Source organism: Anabas testudineus, chromosome 18 (assembly GCF_900324465.2).
Source record: "Anabas testudineus chromosome 18, fAnaTes1.2, whole genome shotgun sequence".
Taxonomy (NCBI): domain Eukaryota; kingdom Metazoa; phylum Chordata; class Actinopteri; order Anabantiformes; family Anabantidae; genus Anabas; species Anabas testudineus.
The window spans coordinates 12,577,672-12,599,282 of NC_046627.1; the positions used below are offsets into that span (position 1 = coordinate 12,577,672).

General features: G+C 36.2%; 3 protein-coding genes, 1 long non-coding RNA gene and 1 pseudogene across 6 annotated transcripts in view; 3 read left to right on the forward strand and 2 right to left on the reverse strand.

Moving 5' to 3' along the window:
- LOC117153005 overlaps window positions 1–19,177 on the forward strand; it is a 38,995-nt gene extending 19,818 nt beyond the window's left edge. Inside the window, exons 4-5 of the mRNA XM_033326538.1 lie at window positions 11,748–12,003; window positions 19,133–19,177. Of these exons, the coding sequence (XP_033182429.1) occupies window positions 11,748–12,003; window positions 19,133–19,170 (294 nt within the window). The 3' untranslated portion in view covers window positions 19,171–19,177. The remainder of the gene's footprint in view (window positions 1–11,747; window positions 12,004–19,132) is intronic.
- On the reverse strand, window positions 983–2,902 carry LOC113168545 (annotated as a pseudogene).
- Window positions 5,619–7,343, forward strand: LOC113168558. Of its 2 annotated transcripts, none has more exons than XR_003299447.2 (4): window positions 5,619–5,722; window positions 5,972–6,045; window positions 6,200–6,295; window positions 6,948–7,343. It is a non-coding gene; the product is annotated as an uncharacterized LOC113168558 (long non-coding RNA). The 2 variants fall into 2 exon arrangements; XR_004463430.1 differs by having other exon boundaries at window positions 6,957–7,343.
- On the reverse strand, window positions 11,958–16,409 carry LOC113168500 (CD276 antigen homolog). 2 transcript variants are annotated; one of them, XM_026369547.2, is made up of 7 exons: window positions 16,204–16,409; window positions 14,732–15,073; window positions 14,143–14,487; window positions 13,997–14,035; window positions 13,668–13,781; window positions 13,388–13,495; window positions 11,958–12,445 (listed from the first exon to the last, which is right to left on the reverse strand). In XM_026369547.2, exons 1-6 carry the CDS (start codon window positions 16,277–16,279, stop codon window positions 13,413–13,415), a joined length of 999 nt encoding a protein of 332 aa, XP_026225332.1. In that variant the 5' UTR covers window positions 16,280–16,409; the 3' UTR covers window positions 11,958–12,445; window positions 13,388–13,412. The 2 variants fall into 2 exon arrangements, with proteins under 2 accessions (XP_026225332.1, XP_033182480.1); XM_033326589.1 differs by lacking the exon at window positions 11,958–12,445 and having other exon boundaries at window positions 12,638–13,495.
- On the forward strand, window positions 19,174–21,255 carry LOC113168349 (sialoadhesin-like; the record flags this gene model as incomplete). The annotated part of the gene is made up of 4 exons (XM_033326539.1): window positions 19,174–19,336; window positions 19,471–19,725; window positions 20,107–20,253; window positions 20,535–21,255. Coding segments are annotated over 4 exons (636 nt in total), but the record flags the coding sequence as incomplete, so codon positions are not given.
- Window positions 21,256–21,611: the final 356 nt, after the last annotated feature.

The following is a 21,611-nucleotide window of genomic DNA, read 5'->3' on the forward strand; positions in this document are numbered from 1 at the left end:
AGACTCAAAGGAAAGGTGTACAAGACAGTGGTGAGACCAGCTCTGCTCTATGGGTTAGAGACGCAGTGAGAAAGAGACAAGAGGCTGAGATGGAGGTAGCAGAGATGAAGATGTTGAGGTTCTCCTTAGGAGTGACCAGGTTAGACAGAATAAGGAACGAGCACATCAGAGGTGCTCACGTTGCATGTGTTAGCAACAAAGTCAGAGAGGCCAGACTGAGATGGTTCGGACATGTTCAGAGGAGGGATAGTGAATATATTGGTAGAAGGATGTTGGAGATGGAGCTGCCAGGCAGGAGGACAAGAGGACGACCAAAGAGGAGATATATGGATGTTATAACAGAGGACATGAGGTTGGCTAATGTTAGGGTAGAAGATGTTCATGATAGATTTAGGTGGAAAAGGATGATTCGCTGTGGCGACCCCTGATGGGAAAAGCCGAAAGAAGAAGAAGAAGAGCAGAAGAAGTTGTCTGAGGTTGTATTTGCTTAATATGAAAACACTCAAAAAAACATTGGGATGATTTTAAAAAAGGTTTTTAGTGAAAAAAACACAGAATTAAAAGAGGAAGTACTGACTTTGGAACAAGACTATACATGTTCAGATGTTTGGAAGAATCCACTCACACACAAACCTGTTTCTTTGAATGCTCAAGAACTTTTAATGTAAGACATTGTCTTAGATGAAAACATCAACAACAACATTAATTTTGCAGAATAAAATTGCTAAAGTACAAAATTCCTTCTTTCAAAACTTTCAGTCTGCTCTGATTAAAGGCACAAAACCAAAGAGACAATCTAGTCCATGTTTATAGCACTTGTTGCTTCATTCCTTAAAAAGCGTTGCAGAGGCAGAAAAGAGATAAAGAGGTTAAATAATGTATTAAATCTTCAGGTTATAACTGAGATTTATAGATAGATTAGTTTTTTAAAAATAAACAACACATCCTTGTGATTGATTTCATCACTAGTTTGTCAGTACACACTCATCACACTTTCTTTGCACAGACAGATGGACGGTAATAGTCACATCCAACATCATCCCAGCACTTTTGATCTGTAATTATGAAAAACACATCAGTAAGTCAGAACTACACAAACCAAAACTTAAACCATGATTAACACAAAGGATCATAATCTACATATTTATATGCTGGATTCACTTCCTAAATAAAACACTCCCCATTTTTTTAATACACTGGCTTGTGCAGCTTCAGTAGCTGGAGGTTTGTGCACAATTGCGTTTCATTGTCTTGTCCAAGGACACTTTAGCATTGATTCAGGAGGAGTCAGGTCACAAACTTTCTGTCTTTTTCCGCACTGAATAGAAGTAGTGACTATGGATTTACCTCCAAAATTAATTTGTATGCAGTGCTGCCCGCAGTAATTACTGGGCTCGCCTCGACACCAGTGGGTGTAGTGGAAGGGCCTCCCATCAGTCCAGAGCCAAACATTTTCCTAGATAACACAATAAAAGAGATTAAGATTTTATTAAAAGCAACAGTTTGATTAGAGACCATATATAATGCTCTTTTTATTTTTAGTTGCACCATCACATTACCTTTTTAACTGATTAGAGTTTATGACAAACTCCTATTTCAGTAGCATCGTACATGTAATGTTAAATATGTTGTTATTTATTGTTTACAAATGAGCAACAAAGAAGACGAATGTTGGTTACATCTTATACCAATAACGAAAGGTCAACTTCAGTAATCTGTATCTACATAAAATTATAAAACAATTGTTTATGCCTCTTTAAATATACAAACAATATAAAATACCTGTTGTGCATCAGAGCCTCCAATCTATGTTTCTTTGTACTCGTGAGTGGTGGTTGCTATCAGCTTCTGAATATCATGGTACTCCTGAAAGTTGTGCACTGATGCAAGGTTTGCACCCATGGATTGACAGTTTTTCTACGGCAAAGAAATAACGTAACATAGTTAAAGTCACCAAAAGTGGGAAAATAGCAGAGTGAAAAGAAGATTACCAATAAACAAAGTGAAAACACAATAAAAGAACAATTTAAAAATTTACTTCAGCTTTAGCCCAAGTCATGGTTTTTGGAACATAATGGAAACAGCGACCGTTGATCTCAGACCAACCAGAAGAGCAAGACAAGGAACTTTTGACCAGTTCACTCCTTACTGAGGGCAAATCGGTAATGAGTTTTAGATTTTTTATACAGTGTAAAACAAATTAAAAATTTAGTCACACTTCCTTTACAGTATTATTGGTTCCGTTACAGTTCACGATCCCATGTACTGGTTGTGTAAGAATTTAGATAATGGCAACTAGACACATTTTCATCATGCTGTTTTTGTTTCTTCCAGAACTAATGTAATTCATGATAATCTTTTTTTTAATTATAAGACAGAAAACTATTGTGACAATAATTTCCGATTTCATTGCACTGACTCATTTGTAATAATAAACTAATTATTTCTTTTAAAAGTTACAATTATTTCCTGCAATTCTTTCCTGTGAAACTTGCGATAATTCTGTCAGAATATTTTTCTTTTATAATATTAAAATACCCACTGACCTGATTGATCATTTTCAACCAGTGGTTCTGCAAGAGTTGTATGAAAATATGATGTAGCAGTTATTGTCTTTCATCTCTTGTCACTGTACACAGAGAAATGCAATTTTTTAAGAACTTACTAGCATGTCCAGTCAGAACCATCATGACACAACCAAGCACACACAGAGTCAACATTTTCATGACAGAGTTGAGATGTTGCAGATTTTACCTTTCAATGACGAAAATCAAACATGTTAGTAACACTTCTACACATTGTCAAAAAAGCACCATATAATCAGGGGGTATGTTGTTAACCAGCTGTAGAATACAGCATATCTTACTTCTCTGAATCAGTCTGTAGCTGCAGTTGTCCTGTGTGGAGTGCCTAAAGAAGAAGAACAGCAGATCATAAATACAGCTCCTTATCTCATCATCTCTCTCAAAATGAGGAACATATACAATCATTAGTATAGTTAGGATCTCAAGGCCTAATCTGTGACCAAACTGTCATTAAGAAGAGCAGACTGGGAGTGATTTTGTGGTTTGTTAACAACAGTAATATTTAGAAATGTGAGAGTCCGTGTAAATCCCTGTAAAAAACAAGAATAGATCGCAAATTCAAATTAGTAAGTAACTTACAACTTCTAAAATAGCAGCTAAATGTGACTAGAAGTCATTTATCAGCAAAATATTTAACAGTCAAACAATTACAATAACATTATGATATAATTCTTGCATAGATTGTAAACTGTATGTTAAAAATCCAGAATTGATCATAAATTCACCCTGGTCTTCTCACATCCAGCCTCATTTGATCCAGTAACTCTATTGTCATACACATACGCGGTTCTGTATCTATGCATTTTTGCTGACACACACACTGTGACACTTTGTTCTTTCTTTTAAATACATGTCCTCGTTTACATATGGTGTGCATGTTATCTTGAGACAATCTTGACTAAGAGTGAACTTATCAAATGCAAAAGAGAGCTGCTGTTTATATACCCTGAAAACTTTACAGTGGCATTTGTGAGTTTGTGTCATTTGTCCTTTAATGCTTCAACCGCAACAGAAAAGAAATACAAATGTGAAGAGGGATATTGGTCCTTCAGGTTATAAAAGAGGTTAATGATACATAGGCAGATTATTCTTATATTTAATATGGACAAACAGTCCTTCAGGTTATAAAAGAGGTTAATGATACATAGGCAGATTATTCTTATATTTAATATGGACAAACAGTTTACCTTTTCCAGAATTGATTCAACCATTATCAGAAACAAATATAATGAGTCAGTTGAAGTAATTCTTTATATTGTAAAAATATATGAGCCTGAACCAAGTCTCTAAAATCCTAACCAGTTACTTTGTAGCATCTAATTTGATCAATGCTGTACAAACATGTGTATTAATATTATTGCTTTTATGATCTCTTGCAATTATTTTTAAGTCTAGACTGTCCATTGCTCATTTTTTAGTGACAAAAGACAACTTTAATGTAAAAGGCCTTGTTTTGTATCCATAGTATCAAAATATGATAATAAAGGTTTCAAACCATACACTGTAAGACCGAACAGTTAAAGCTTGTCAAATGAACTGAGTTTTATTAACTCAAAATTTTTAAAAAGTTGATTTACCTTTAATATTTTGAGTCATTTGAACTGTTTTTTATTTTTAAGTTTATACTGATTAAATTCTTTGAGTAAATTTAGTCATTGAACTCAAATGTTTTGACCAGTTCTGTCTGACGTCACGAGGTTCAAACTCGAAGCGCGCGCGAAAGTCCGCCATGTTGTTTGCTCGCATTGTGGAAAAAGTGAACTGAGCCGGACCGGGTCAGACAGGGTCAGACCGGGTCAGACAGGCAGCACCAGCTCCTGATGGACCGGGTCAGACAGGCAGCACCAGCTCCTGATGGACCGGGTCAGACAGGCAGCACCAGCTCCTGCCGGACCGGGTCTTCACACCACTGACCGCGTCTGTCGCAGTTGGACCGACTCTGACTCTGAACCACTTCTCTGGTGAGTTAAGAAACATGTTGTCGTCCTCTCACTGGATTCATCAGTTTTTGTAGTCTCAGTATTTTGTTATGTATATGAGAGGTGAACGGTGTTTTAGCTGATGCTTCTATATTGTGTAGAATAAATAGTTTATTGGGAGGCTGTGTCGAGCTAACTGCTAGCTTAATATCTGACAATATAAAGCTCGCAGTTAGCTTTATATTGCTAACTGTTAGCTTTATATTTGGCAATATAAAGCTCGCAGTTAGCTTTATATTGCTAACTGCTAGCTTTATATTGCCGTTTTAACAAGTAACTAACGTTCATGGCGCCAAATCAGCTGCTTAATGTTTTTGTTACCGCTTGAGGTCAAAATGTCACTTTTTTACTCAGGTTTAATTTTCATACATGTCTGGCTGTGTTGAGCTAAGTAGCTAACGGTGACATAGAGGCTCTGTGAAACGACCATGTTGAGACAGGAGTTGTAACATGTGCTTAGCTAAGTCTTTATAAATCATGTCAATTATAGGTTTGAATCAGTACAGTGAATAACCTGAGCGTCATTAAATGAAGCAAGTAACGTTGTTGTTCAATCAGCTTTTTCTGTCTGTTCTGTATAAGTCATTTCATATTTGGTGATATGATTTTTAAAATATTTTATTATGTGAAGTGTTGCGTATTTGTCTTAAATGTTCAATTGTTTCTACTGTAGTGTCAGAGTTTTAACATTTCAATTTTGTTAAATTTTCTATATTCTCTCTCTTTATGCTAAAAGTGAAGCACCTGTTTGGTGGAGTTTTCAATCAGGTAAGCTGTGTGCATTTTCAGTACAAAACACTGAAACCGATAACATGACTTGGAGGTGCAAACTTTGTGTTACCACCATTGATAAAAGATTATATTTACTTTTCAGGCAAGAGGAGTAGAAACAATCCAGACAAACAAGCTCCCCATACTAACATTAAAAGACCGAAGTGTATTTCCTTCCTAACTTCCCAAGAAGCGAAGATGCTGTGAGCCTTGAACAACTGAGACTGCAAATTGTTGGAGAAGTTCAGAAGATTGAGAAAAAATCTTCCTATAATCACTAAGCTAACGCAGACCACCTTTGCCCTGCTGTGGAAAGAGGTCGTCTGTGACGACCTGCCTGTTGGTGACATTCTGGAACGCTGGCCTGCCCTTAAACTGGAGTCACAGGTGAAAATGTTGTTCTTAGTTCATCTATTTGTCTAGGTAAATATAATTATTTGTGTCAATAGTATCTTGGTCAGTTTCACTTAACACCTGGCATATGAATTGTGCTAGTATAAAGATGGTATTTAAGTCTTCAGCCACCATTAGATATATTTTGGCATTTTATCTTTCAGTTTTTACATTAAACAACTTATAACAAATGTTCAAATATATATATTCTAATGTTCTGCTATGTGTGGTTTTTCAATACAGACCATACATTCTTCATTCGTTCAGGAAAAGTAGCTGAAGTTCTGCATCAGCTGTTCCGGATTTATGACCTTCAGGTAAGTTATTTAAACAAATTGGTACCTGAACATACTAACATTGGGAATCTTAGGTTTACCACACAAAGAAATGAAAGAGACACATTATTATACGTTTTTTTTTGGTGTGACCTTTACCATCCATGCTGAAACAAGTTCTGTTCTCACACTCAAGGATCAAATTGATGTTGATGTGAGACGTGCTGCTGTCCTTCAAGCTCTTCCTGCATATCTGCATGAGGACGACTCAACATTTCTTAAGATGTGAGATGTAAGTTAGCACATTGTTTATAGTTTAGGCAACAGTTCATTTATATAAACAAATGTCATTATGCTAAAGAATAACGTGCAATATGCCTGGTGTGATTAGGGCACATCATTAAACCTTCAGATTTTCATCACATTCAGATTAAAGTTGCATTTAATTATCAACAAGAGAGTTTTTTTTTTTCATCATTAATTGGACTAATCCACCAACCTGGTTCATGGACTGTTTAACTAAAAGAGTATAATGTTATGGGAGTTTCTGAAGATTTGTTTACCCAAATGAATAGAAGTGATTGGAAGTCATGCTTTTCCTTCATGCAAGTACTTTTACCTAATTTTTACTTATTTAATGTGATCAATATGGAGGCATTAATTAGATGTTTATACTGTATGAGAGGATGTGGGAGATAAGCAACAATTTGTGTGTTGGGTCACTAAATCTTTAATATGAAAATGTTGTGAATTATTCCAGATAAACACATTTTAACAACTATAGCACATTTTGTGTCGAACTGTTAAGTAAGACAGCACTCTCCACATCTGAATGGGTTGACCCTTACACCATTATTGCATGGCTCAATTTGATTGATACTGTCTACCTTTGGAGATACCATAGGCGATGTTCCCCAAGTAAGATAACCTTATTTTCTCTTCAGTTGTCACAGGTTGAACAACCAGACACAGGTGACCAGTTGGACTCCTCTTAATCAACTCCACCTCCAGCAGCATTCTTCTCTCCAGATAGGATTTCAGTTGTGCTTGAGGGTAATGTAGTTGTTGATTGCACCACACTGGCTGATGCTTTTGTAATGCTTTTGGCACTCATTTATGCCCTGCATCTGAGCTACCTAAATAAGTTGGCCAACACATTTAACTTTATCCAGAATGTGTTGATGGGCCTAGATGATGGGAAGTTAAGGCCCAGGGTGCTGAGTCTTAAAAAGGACCTTTTATCAGTGGAGTAATCTGATGTGACTTTATTATCTTGAAGATTGTACACATGCACTACAGTCACTTTTGTAACATAGTTAGCAATTGAAGTATTTTTTTTGATTTGTTCATTTTTAAATTAGGTAAATGTGAAGAAGTTTAGCCATAGTATGTAATTACATTGATCACTGTGGGTTAATATGTAACACTTATATATGTGTTAGAAGTGTTTACAAGTATTTCTTGCACCGTTTTATGATGCTATTTTGTCAAGCATGTTTGACTTGAGTGATGGTTACTTAATAAAGAAGTAACTTGTTTTGAAACTGCCTATTATTCTGTTATGTAATCTACTGTTAAAGTGTATGGGTTTAACAAATTGAGTTAAAACTACTTAAAAAAAACTTATGTAATCAGTTTCAAAAGAAATTTTAAGTATTGTGTTTTAATTTTTGAGTTTTAGTTAAGCAAAGCTTTGAGTTAGAGTAGAGTGCATACAACTTTATTTAACATGTACGCTTTACTTGAAAAATCTATTACTGAGCAACTAATTATTTTTTGTTACATGTAATTGATATATAAGAGTTAACTATACTTAAATTAGTTCTGTATTCTGAACTTAAAATAACAAGTTAAAAACAATGATAAAAAGCAGTATTTAGAACTTACAAAGTCAAGTTAGTATCAATTAAAACTAATTTGTAGAACTCACTTGATAACATTTGTTTTTTGGACTTATAAAAACAAGTTATGTTAAGTCAAAATTTCTTATGTAATCAGTTTCAACTAATTTTTTGAGTTCTATTAACTTATCGGGTTTTACAGTGTAATAACTTGCAAAACAGTTATCAATTGAATTCAAATCTTTTCACTATGAGAGAAAATCAAACATTTTTTTTATTTCTACACAAATATTTACTGACTGTCCGAAGAAAAGTCACACACTCTAATCTTTCATTGAACCGTCTTTAGTAGTAGCTTAGTAGTTTTATCAATCTCCTTAAATGTTTTCTTTGCTTGATTCATGACAATAATTTGACCCTTCTGAAACAAATTACCATCTTTTTAATGACCCCAGGATGTGTCTTCAGACATGGTTGTTTAAGAAATGAGAAGCTACTCATTGCATCAGTTAGAGTTAAATAACTTGTTGCCAGCAAATAAATAATCATCCATGCAGTAATTATCCAATGGGAGGCTCTTATCTATTTGCTTAGATAAATCCAGGTGGTGACTTTTTTTGGACAGGCAGTGTACTGTATTATGTGTTGTTCAATATAAAAATTATGATATTTCTAATTATGATATCTTTGTTGTTATTCTACTACTACACAGTGTTCCACTACTGCTGTAATGGTATTATAAACCAATTATTCTATCCTTTATTCCAAGTGACTCTCAAGTTTAATATCACAGTATAACTGTGTAGCCAAAGCTAAAAAAATGTATGTATCAAAACTATCTGCAGCTCAACAACAATAAAACTCTAGCTTTGGTCATTAAGCTTCTTATACAACACACAATGCTACAAATCTAGGAGTGATTGTGAGTGACAAAAATAAATCTTGTTTATTCTTCAGTAATATGGACAAACATTTCTTCTAGTTTTAATTATTGTGTTGTCAAATGTAAAGACTCAGTTGAAATGACTGTTCAGATTTAAAATTATTATCTTATAATAACCTATGAGCCTTAAAAAGGTCTCTGAAATACAATACTAACCAGTACTCCTCTTTGACTCCCTGACAAAAAAGCTCTATTGTTGAGTGTCCATGTTTAAGATACAGTTTTACATGTTTAAACTGGCATTTTAGTAAATAGAAGTATGTTTTTGCTTTGACTATATTTCTCTTTTACATTGTGTTGATATTCTTATTTGATTATTTGGTGAAGCACAAATATTTTTTGTTTTGTTTTTTTACTATATGTATAAATTAAAAAACAAACTGACCTGTTTGATTATTGTTTTCCTTTGCTTCTGGAACAGCTGTATGACAACATGACAGAACAGTTCACATCTCTTCACAAGAGAAATGCAACAAGTCTTCTTTGTCTTTTTTGTGCATTACACAAACAATTCTTACCTGCAGCTGCTGCCAGAACTACGGTGGCTAATCACTAGAAAACTAATCACACACACAGTCAGTATCTTCATGGTGGAGGTGGAATGATGCAGATTTTACCCTTCAATTAAGAGAAATACACATGTCAGTAACACTTCTTGTACAGGGACTGAAAAACAGAGACTGAGAGTTTGTTGTGAACCTGCTGCAGAATTATCTTCCTCCTCAGTATCAGCTAATAGCTTCAGTGTTCCTGTGTAAAGGTTCTGTATGAAACCAAGAGCAGATCATAAATACTCCTTATCTCATCATCTCTCACAAAATAAGGAACTGAAGACACACTGTTCTCAATGGTAATGTTGGAAAACTCAAATCTGCATGAGTGCGAATTATATATTTTTAAAACATTAATACACATTGCCACTTTGCAGTAGACGCTATATTAATCCTCCATCTCAGAAAAGAAGATGTTGAACCATCAAATGCCCTGCAAACATTATGAGAAGCCACAGAACTGCAACAACATCAAATAAATAAAGTGTTTGCTTGTTTTATGTATTTAGTATTTTATAGAGTAACACTCTTCTTAATGTATTTTGTTTTCTCAGTAGCACCTGTCAGGTCTGTGTTTTTAATAGCTACAGTCTGTGTTATCTGCTTCTTTTTCTTATCTTATCTGGTTGTTCCTACATGTCTTTAAAAAAGCCCGGAGGCTTGTTATTACCTGTATCATCAGCAGAACATAGCATAAAGAGAAGAAGACTAAGATGCAGTGCCAGACTGAAATGGAAAGTCAAGGGGGGAAGGTTTAAAACTTTTTTTATGTTGTTACAGGAAATGTGAGGCCCTTGGAAGATTAAATTGAATTTTAAATGATCTATTAGCAGCTTCCAGACTGAAAGCAGTGTCAAGTATTAACAGAGGGTGTAATTCTGGACACAGTACTGTAAAAGAATTTAACTATTGAATTCAGGAAGTCACATCTCCCAACAGTCATCACCCTGACACGCACATCACATACAGTATATAGATCATCACAGAGTAACAGAAACAGACTCTTCATTCATACAATTGCACAAAGGTTTTGCTGTTGTAGATGATCCCAGACTGTATGTTACAGGTGCTCTATAACTCTGTACTGAGTTTTACTGTAGAACCTAAACTCTATAGACTGGTCATATTCCATATAATACTGAAAATGTGTTTCACACAATGTGTGACAGTTTTGAAAGACTGGCTGCAATGAACAATGTGTGAGATGAGATCATATAAAAAGATAAAGGGTTTTTTGCAGAGATGGTGGCGGATAAAGTTTATTGCACTACTATTGCTTTAATTGCTTTTCTGAAAAATACTTTGAGGAATGAAACGAATTATAGAAAGTTTGTCTATTAATCATTACATACATCATTCTAAGGAACTTAAATCAAATTTGATTCAAATAAATCAAAGTTATCAACATGTTGCTATATTTCTATATTTTTTTCAGTGACGCTGCTGAGGGGTCATATGCCACCGTGGTGAATGTACAGTTTGTGTAGCTATGTTAGTTGTGACAGTAGCTGTGGTCGGGGAATCAACAAAATCAGCATACATACAATTTATAAAGATATTTACTATGAGGTTCTTAAAATTAGTTTTACATTGTCATGTTTATCTAGCCATGCTGCTGGTTCACTTGTCAGCTTAGCTGTGAAGAACATTTTTGCATTTTTTAAAGAAAATATTTGCTCTATAAATATAAAATTTAATATATCTATAGTTTTGTGTTAGTTAACCCTATGTCAGTAAAGATTCTCATCCAGGTGAAGTTTTATTGAAATTGAGTCATGGCACTGAGAAACATTTTAGTTTTAAACAGACACAGACTTATCTGACAAAAATTAATACATTCAAAAAGAATTGTGTTGGTTCACTTGTGTTTTGATCCATTATAAACGTAACAACAAATAGCTGCAACTCAAAGTCCAATACTCACCCAATGTGAGGAGAAGAGATTTTCTTCAAGTTTGACTCAGTTTCTTGAAGGAAAATACAATGAGACTGTTGAACTACAACAGTTTTACAGGTCAACACACAGAATCTAGAGTTATAAAACATTTTGTCTTTATTAAATCCCACAACAATAAAGTAGAATACAACAATACTGAGTAAAAGGTAAACTTTACAAACTTGTACGAAAATTTACAAATTTTGTTTGTTTGCTAATTAACAAAGTGCCCTAGATCATACAGATGTAAACAGTAAAGTGTGTGTTGCTCTCTGCTGATGAGTGCGAGTTATTGACAGACACACACAAAATAGGAGTGGACTTTGAACCATAGAGCTCAAAACATCCCCACCTCCACAGAAGCCCAAAACAAGGAAGACAGGCATCTGAAGACAGCTCTCAAGACCTGTGAGTACCCCAAGTGGGCCTTCAACAAGTCAGCAACTTGTTTCAGGAAAAGAACAAGGGAACAGTCAGAGTCCCAGGTCCAACGCAATAACCTGGTCATACCTTACATGGCTGGGGTTTCAGAGAAGCTAAAAAGGATTTTCAGAAAACACAACATACCTGTCTACTTCACACCCACCAACACACTTAGACAGAGACTCGTCCACCACAAAGACCGGTCTCCAAAACACAACATGAGCAATATAATGTATGTGGTCCAGTGCAGTGAAGAAAGCTCTGAACTGTACATTGATGAAACCAAACAGCTGCTACACAGGAGGAGTAACACCTCAAGACCTGAATCAGCTGTGTACTGTAATGGGAATTTAAGCTCTTTGTATCTCCTGGGATCTAACTTCCTCAAACACAACCTTCTGTTTTCTCACCAAAGTATGAAACAAACTTTGTCTTTTTGATCATGTTGGAGATGTCTCTCAGGAACACAGGGTGTAAGATCCTGCGGGAAACTCCTGCAAACCCACATCCCAGGTAAATCAGTGACACCTACAGCAGACAAAAGGTGGTGGTGGGGAGTTTCCCCAGGTATAAAAGCCCTGACTTCCCTTTGTTCAGGGTCATGCTTCATTCTGACCATTAGTGTGTTGACTGACCTTTCTTTGCAAAGAAATAAAACTTTGTCGGCCGGCAGAAGTCTCTATTTCCTTATTCACCAGCAGAGAAAATTTCCACAACAGTACCTTCATGAGTGGCAAAACGTTTCAACCTAACAAGAAAGAAGTCCAGTTACTATGACTCAACATCCAAATAACTTCACCTGGACGACTGAGAATATTCACAGACATAACTTGTTCACTAATTCTTCATAAAAGGCTTGATACATTTAGCAGACACTTTTATTTAAAGCGACTTACAAGTCAGTTCAAGGTACAAGGATAGGCAGGGCAGCGTGAGGAGGTCTTGCCTAAGGACCCCTACTGGAGGTAGCCACAGTCTCCCACATGGGAGGCAGTGATGTTACCACTACACTAATCAGTCACATTACTGATACAGTATCTCCTAGTTTACACTATAATAATCAAGTCTGATGTAATAAAGTGTAATAAAATCATGTTCATAATTAAAGCAAGTTAAATAATGTAAAATTGCTTAATGTTATCTGTTAAGATTAAATATAGTATTAGTACATCTGGTATTTAATATTTAGTTGTGTGACTGGCTGCTAATAAATCCACTGGCTCAATGTGGTTCAGCTGGTAGATCAGTTGTCCACATACTGTAGGGTGAGTGGTTTGATCCCTGTGTGTTCTTGGATTATACAGTGAACCCACTAAGCAGCAACTTGAATATAACAGTTGTCAGAAAACATTTCCATAGGATCAATAAAGTAAAAAAAAAAAGTAGGAGCATAGTTAAAGGTAGTGTAGTGATAAAACATAATTCATTCATCATTGTTTTAAAGATTATACTGACATATACACACACACACACACACACACACACACACACACGTATATTTACATATATGTATCACGTTTCACACAGCGAAACATACTCAGATTGAGCAAATTAAAAGTTGACTGAACTTTTCTGCAACTGCAAACTCAAGTTTCTCAATGTCACAGTTTGTTAAACATGGTTCCTGGAATACTTTCTGATTAAAAACATTTGGTAGGAATAAAACTCTGCATCTTTGCTTTGTCATCACCTCAGCTGGGTGAGATGCTCAAGTACTACTGTTGTCCCTGTTGTTGCAGAGGAACGTCCTCGGGTCTGTTGTCCTGTCCCTCGTCTGGGTTTTGTGCTGGACACATACCTGTACAAGATAGAAGAGGTTTTCAGTGTTGTCAAACTGGTTCATGAGACTTTTCTGTTCTTTGACATCAAATCAAATCAAATGGTAAAAATTCAATAAGTAAAACTATTTAAACCTTTAAAACAGAAACATCAGTTTGAGGCAGCAGAGAAACAGAAATGATGTGACTTACGTTCACGTTTCCACCAAATAAATCCTGCTGCTAGACAAACGAGACATATAAGGCTAGAAATCACGATGCCAGCCACAAGTCCAGGGCCGAGATGAGGGGGATCAGGGGAAGGAGCTAAAATGACAAAAAACATGGGATTTAAGATTTTTATGTTTTATTCCTATTGAAGTGGGTCCACAGGCCTGCTCATAACAGTGTTGTTAGATCACAATGACATTAACACAACTGACCTACTGAAACAAACTCAAACTCCCAACAGATGATGCTGTAACATATGACATTGTTTGTTTACTTACAATTTTTTATGTGGTTATCTTTATAATACTTACTGGGATCAGGCTGCTCAACTTCTTTTTTTTCCACTTGATCTGTTGAAAACATGTTTAAATTATAATTCAGTGTAAGTGGAAACATGTTCTGAATATAAAACACTTGAATTTCATTTTTAGATTTGTATTAGTTTGTCTGTACTCACCAACAATCAGAGTAACGCTGCCTCTGTTGACTTGTCTTTCCAGTTTGGGAACATAACAGGTGTAATTTCCTTCATCTGTTTCACTTACATTGGTCAGTTTTAGTGAAATGTTTCCTTGGTGCAGTTCATCAAGGAAGAGAGAAGTTCTGTTTTTGAATTTCTTATGTTGAGAATCTGGATCATCCTTCAGATGTCGATGGACGTGTACTCTCAATTCTCCATTAAATATCCAGTCCACTCTTAAAGTCGTCACATCAAATGGAGGCTCCAGGTGGCACGGCAGAATGACGTCTTGTCCAACTACAGCTTGAACTGGTTCATGTGATCCAGTCACATTTGACTTTACTGCAGAAACAAACACTGGATTTAGATTTAGTGTTGAAGAATCACTGAGCAGTTTGTTCTCGGTATTGTTAAAAGTTATAAAGGACGAGAAACTTTTGATCTCAACTGAGTAATGTTTCTCTTTTTAATCAGGGGTGGATCTGCTTTTTTTTTATGTAGAACATGCAAAGTCAATGTCATATATTTTATAAAATACTGTTACTATGGTCTGTTTCTCTTTCCAAAGAAAATCTGTCTCACTTACCAACACTGAGTTCCACAACAGCTTCCTGGTGGATTGAAGGAAGGTAACATCTGTATTTCCCTGTATCAGATAGAGTCACTCTGGAGAGTTTCAAGGAGACGTTTCCATTGATCAGCTGATCAACAAACAGTCTGGTGCGGAAACTATAGGATGGATTTTGATTCTCAAACAATAAACGTCCATCTTGGTGAATATGGACGTCCTGTGGCTGCAGATCAGGTCTGGTCCACTCTAATCTCATGGATTCTGCATCAGTAGCAGGTTGAAGACGACACGGTAGAACGACATCAACACCAACTGAGACTGTGATTTTCTCAGTTGAACAAATCAGAGTACTGTCTCCTAGAAGAAAAAAGAAATACAGTATCAACTAAAACAGTTACTATACACTGACAAATAAATATTTAATTAGTGTGAACATCAAATACTAAACTAGAACAATAAAGAAGAGATTTAAAAGAGAACCTGTCATCTCTACACTGTATTTAAACTCATATCTCACTGTGATGAAAAATGTATATTAATGGATGTTTGTTGTGTTTCTTTCAGCAGGTAAACAAACATCTCAACATGACACTTTTTCATGTTTAATTTTCTGGTAAATGTGGAAGTTATTATCATTAATATTACTTTGATTAATAAATAATAAAACTATTCTTTCATATTTAGTTCACACTAAAACAGCCTCATTTCTGCAGTTTGACTTCAGGAAGTAAAGATAATTGTGAAGTTACAGTAACAGAAGCCACAGAGATCCAGATCAACTAGAAGATTAGATCGGTGTTTGCAGTCTGTGAGTCCGTAGATTGTTTTTAAATTTCTCATTTTCTACAGATAGTGAAGGTAGTGTGCCGCCATTATGTTCAGAACAGTAAAGGACAGTTCGGACATTTTACTACAAAACCAAGAACGCACATCATCTCCTCTACTTCCTGCATCACATTTAGCCAGTGAACCTATAACCAGAATTTAAAAAAGGTTTAACTCACTCTGAACATTATGTGTTACTGTGTTACTGTGTCCTGCTTCAGTTCACAGTATTGAGGGATATAATCCTGTAAAATCTGGTTTTGGAGCAGTAATAAAAGTTTTCCCTCCTCTCTAATGATGCTGCAGCTCACACATCCGGCCACTATCCACGTGTTTTCTAATTTCTAATAGTTTTAAGAATACGAAAAAAAAACTGAAAAACAAAGTCAGCTCCCAGGAAAATCCCCTCGTTATAACTCACACACAGAACATGCGTGAGGATCATGTCTGCGTAACATGACCTTGATTTAACAGAAACTTCTTAAACTTGTAGCTCAGAGGTGGAAGTGTTCAGTTTCTTTCCAACTCAAAACGCATTATTGTTAGAGATAAATAAACCTTCACGGCTGATTTATAGTAAGAGTTATAGTTCTATAGTTATGAAGTAACAGGAGAAATAAAGAATGAATGGCGTATCAATAGAAAATTTAAGTCGAACCTACCTTGGTTTTGCGCCGTGTTTGGATCAAACGACAGAACAAAAGTAGTTAAAAGTGGATAAGTAAGAAGTCTGATCATTGTAATTGTCAGAAAAAATAAGTGAACTATGGCTCAGTTGTTTTATTCGTCGACGAACAGCTGCAAACTCCGAAAATCAGGAACTGATCGTTTTACTTTCGATTTCGTCATTGCGCAATAAGTGAAGAGTGTCGGCCACATATTCAACATTTCTGCATATTTTTGCATGTTTACTGCACAGATTTCAGTCTAACCAAACTGTTGATTTATTCTTTCATTACACTTTTTTAGCTTTTACAGATCACAAACCTGTTGCAGTGGACATTAACTGCTTTTTAAAAAGATATTCACCATTTTAGAATAAAGTTCACAATATCTGTGTTGTGAACCAACACTTATTATTATTCATATCACTGTAACTACATTATACATAAAGCTGTTTCCTATTGTCACCGTTTCTTCCTGGCACCTTCTCAGCAGCGTTTCTCCTTCTTCTTCTCAGTCTTCACTGTCACTGCTCCTCCCACCAGTCACCACCTCATGTCTGTATATGAACCACTTCACTCCCCACTCTCCCATGATTACAGATCTGCTGGGTGCTCCCTTCCAATAACAGCTCCCCTCAGTCCTCTGCCCGTTGCCAGATTGTCATGTCTTTTCATGTCCCCCTGCTCCTCAGCCCTGTTTTCTCCCCCTGGACTTTACCCTCCTCCCTGAACTTTGGACTCTGTTACCTGTTTCTGGGAGTGGTTTGTCCTGCCTATGTCAGTTGTACTTTCATCCCTGGTTTCTTGTTTGTTACTTTGTGTCCTGTCGTTCTGGTAGTTTTACATTGTTACTCTGTTTTTATGCATTGATCCTGTTTTTGTCGTGTCCTTTGACACCCCTCTTACTTCCCTGTTTTCAGAGTATGAAGTGCTACAACCACAGTATGTGTTGTGTCTCCTGTAATCACTTCTCTTTTACCTCAGAGTGACGTTCTTTGATTTAAGAACTGAAATATATTATAAACTGAATAAATACAGAACACACAAGGTAGAGAACTGTTACCAGGAGCTCATCTTCTTATTTCCTTATTTCCCACTCAGGGCAACAGAATGGAGAAGTTCATGAGTAAAGATGTGGCTCCTAGTTTTGACAAACACGTTAACCTGCTGCTTTCACACATTGGTTGAATTGGACATTACTTAAAGTTAGTGAGCTGTCGGGTATTTGTGTTGTCATTTACAGCTCCTCTGGATAATGTCTAGTAAAAGATTCCAGGGTCTGAAAACGGCTAAAGAAAGACTGTGGATGTGCAGAAATCACAGATAATGTACTATCTGGGATAATATAATCACATCTAATAATATAATTTAATATGTTAACTATCTAACTCACACTGATTGTGGGGAAAAAAAACGAATAAGAAGAAGGGTTTAGTTAATAAGGTCAATGAGAGGATCTTGTCGCACAGTTTTATCAGTGTGGCTGTAACTTTGGTTGTAACCTTGTTTCATTAAATCCTAATTAAACTAAAATGAAGTTGACAGATCCGATTAACCCTAAAGGAAACCTGCAGATAGTTTGTTGGAGGAGATGTTTGTCTTCACTTCCTGTTTTACTAGGTGTGATGACGCTGATTTCTTGTCTTATGAGTGATGACACGTTTTCTTCTGTGAGTCTCAGAGGAGAATAATATTTGAGGGTCGGGTTGATTTAAGGGTTAAATTCAGTTTTCCTTGCAGTTTTCTTTTTTGGTCTTTCTTCTGTTTAGTTCACAGTAAACTGAATATCTTTGTATTTGACATATAATCTTTTAATTTAGGAAATAATTGGCAGACTAATTTGTCATGACAATAATCATTAGTTGCAGCAATGTCTGAAAGTATAAAATAAAATAACTTTGCAAATAAAAAATACTGTTTCCATTGCTCAGCAGCTGATTTCCTGTCTTCTCCGAAGACAACAGTCAGGTGAAACTTACTGCACAACATCGAAACAGGATGGACATCACAACACTTTGCCTTATGCTCTGTGAGTAATTATATAATTTTTATTTATATATTTCTACCTGTATTTACATTTTCTACAGTTTCAACTTCATAAAATAAGGTAAGTTAACGAGAGAGCTGCAGGGTTTGAGGTAATTCTCTGTGGTTTGGTCAGTGTGAGTGATTCCTTTCACACAACATATTCAGTTTAATCTAATCTAACATGTAATTTGTGCTAATGCTGCTGTAAATTATGTGTAATTGATACTTTGACAGTTAAAATGAATCAAGTAACAACTTGAAGACGTTCAAATCTGAATCTCCAGCTTTATTCTGATATGAATTTATTTGCTTTTTAATGGATATTTCTGTGTAAAACTGGTTTTATACCATGTTTACCTCATACTATCTTTTCTTTTCTTTATTTATTCTTAGTGTTGTCACTAAGAGACCAGCTCTCATTCGCAGGTTTGGCTCAAGGATCCCACAGTGTTACTGCTGAGGGTGAGCTCTGTTTTATACTTAATCCACTCGTCCACCAGACGCTGTGGATTGAACCACCCGGCACACTCACTTCTTTATTGGAGGATCACAGCAGACGATTGTTTTCAGTGCAAAAAAATGTTATATAGATAATGTTGTGAATGTTTAAAATAACTAAAATGAAAATGAAAGCTCTTCACTAACATGTTCACCACAGAAATGCAACATACAATACAATAAACCACTTGTTTCTGCTGCCTCTAAATTACCAAATAAATCTAATGTTGCACATTTAACAATACATATAATGAGCTAACAAGCAGGAAACGCTCAAATATTCGACCTTCTTACTGACTTATTGAACAAAACAAAGACTTCCTGTTTGCTCTCTTGCAGCCTCACTGAGCATCGCTCCTGACAGAGCTCAGTTCTTTCGGTACGATCAAATCTCTCTGAGCTGTGAGGCATCAGAAGGCTTCAGCAGCTGGACAGTGAAGAGAAACACGAACGTTTCGAACATCTCAGCCGTGTCAGTTTGGCTGGGCAATCCCAGGGGAGTCCTCCTGCACCATTGAGGATGCTGACCCCTCAGACACTGGAGTGTACTGGTGCGAGTCTCAGAGTGGAGAGCGCAGCAACACCGTCAACATCACAGTGACAGGTGAAACCATCAATGCATGGAGTTTATCATTGTCTATTTTATACTGTATTTACTACTGTGGTTAATAAATCATTAGTGGCTGTGGAACCATTAGTCATGAGTAAAATACAGCATTTGATGTATTTTTATTTTAGATGGAGTTATCTTGGGGAGTCCTGCACTTCCTGTGACACAAGGAGATGACGTCACACTTTACTGTTCCTACAAAGAAGAAGACCATGACCCTGTGTCAGATTTTCAAGCTACGTTCTACAGAGAGGACGTTTTCATCGGTACTGAGGATAAAGGGAGGAAAAGTTTTTTAGCTGTGTCTCAGTCTGACGAAGGTTTCTACCAGTGTGAACACCCCTCAAAAGGAAAGTCACCTAAAAGCTGGCTGAGTGTTAAAGGTAACATTTTATACCCAAGTAGGTGATGCAGTGTTGGTAATTCGTATGTATTGATGTGTTACTGACATTTGGGGGAGCAGTTTCTTGGAACATCAATATTTTAACATCTATAATCTGTATCTTTAATTGCACTTAAATTAAAAAAAATAAAAAAGGGAGCTCAAAGTCACATAAGAGGAAGCAGTGATGTACGTTTTAATGCACCATTACACATCTTACAGGTCTGTTCTGAGTATGTCCAGAAAGAAAAAAAGCTTATTCCTAATGTTATTAGGATGAGACCTAAATCATCTTGTTGCACTTCAACTGGCTGTTTAAGGAAACTTAATATTTTACTTTGTAGAATATCTGAATATTAACTTTTTTATTTTCTAATTCCAGTCAAGATTCAGCCCAGTGTTGTCCCGACCACTCCTCCTCCTCCTCCTGTCATATCGCTGCCCAAGCTGGTGTTCAGCATCCTGGTCTTCATCCTCTACACTTTCATATTGGGACTGGCTATTTACACATGCCGGAAGTTTGTACGAGGTAAGAACGTCTCAGAAAATCCTATGAAATATGAAACATGTGCAGAGATACTACATTTTAGGTAACGTAGGAGAAGCTTTATGTTTTCTGTGGTAGAAGAAAGTCAACTCTCTAGCTTCTCTTCTGAGTCTCGCACAGTACATGTTGTCGACTGTTTCATGTGTGACGTACAGTCATGATTGTGGTTCAACAAGTTGAGATCAGCAGCCCCAGAGTCAGCAATTCTGTTCATGGGAAATTGAATATTATTACAAACAGTCTCTGCTCTATTCTTCCTGCAGTTCAAAACAAAAGGAGAATTTCTGATCTTCCCAATGAGCTGGAGCGAAGAAGAGGACAAAGAAGAAACTGAAGACCAGCAAATTGTAATGACAATAAGCTTCATGCTCATATACTGATCAATATTACAGGGAATAAGGAAATATATATATTTTTTTTTAACCTTAAAATGCACTTTATTCATTCTGTCATATTGTTTATAGCTTGTAATTCATTCATTTTTCATTCATTTATTCTGAAAAGCTTCATAATAAATGTCGATAAGCTAGAGCTTTTAAATATCGTGATGTTTTACGTTATTGTCTGTGGTACAACACTGTGGCCATTTTACTACTAACAGAAAAGTTCAGGCACTCTGAAGCTGTGTTAAACAAACTGAAATCTCGACTTCTCATATGTTCTAAATTGTGTTTCTGCTCGATTGTTTCACCACAACAAAGGTGGATATTCTGTGCACAGGAGCTCACACTGTGAATTGGTCTTATCAGAGATCAACATAGAGTTCATCTTTTATAAAAACCTGTTAAGATTTGAGCACATTTGGTTTTAACCGTGGTGAAGTAAACACAGTCAGTGTGAGCAGCAGCAGCAGCAACTCGCCTCGGCAATCTCTGCAGTGGTAACTCAAAACAGTATATATTAACACAGGCAAGAATTGTTAAACGTAAGTATGACAGTACAGAAGATGTGACTAAATGTGCGCGCTGCAAATAGAAACTAATGTACTGGTAACTAAATAAAGTATTTTACATAAACTTTGACTGTTTTATTTCTTTACCTTCTAAATGTAAAAACTCCAAACCAATACCTGAGGATTACCCACAGTTGGGGTGGCTGTGGCTCAATAGGTAGAGCAGTTGTCTCCCAATTATAGGATTGGTAGTTTGACTCCCGGCTGCCACGTCGCATGCCAAAGTGTCCTTGGGCAAGATACTGAACCCCAAGTTGCCCCCGGTGAGTCAGGTCAGCTGCATAGCAGCTCTGCTGTGGGTGTGTGAGTGCTTGTGTGTGCGAATGACTTTAAGTACCAGCTAGGTAGAAAAGCATTATATAAGTGCAGACCATTTACCATTTACAGT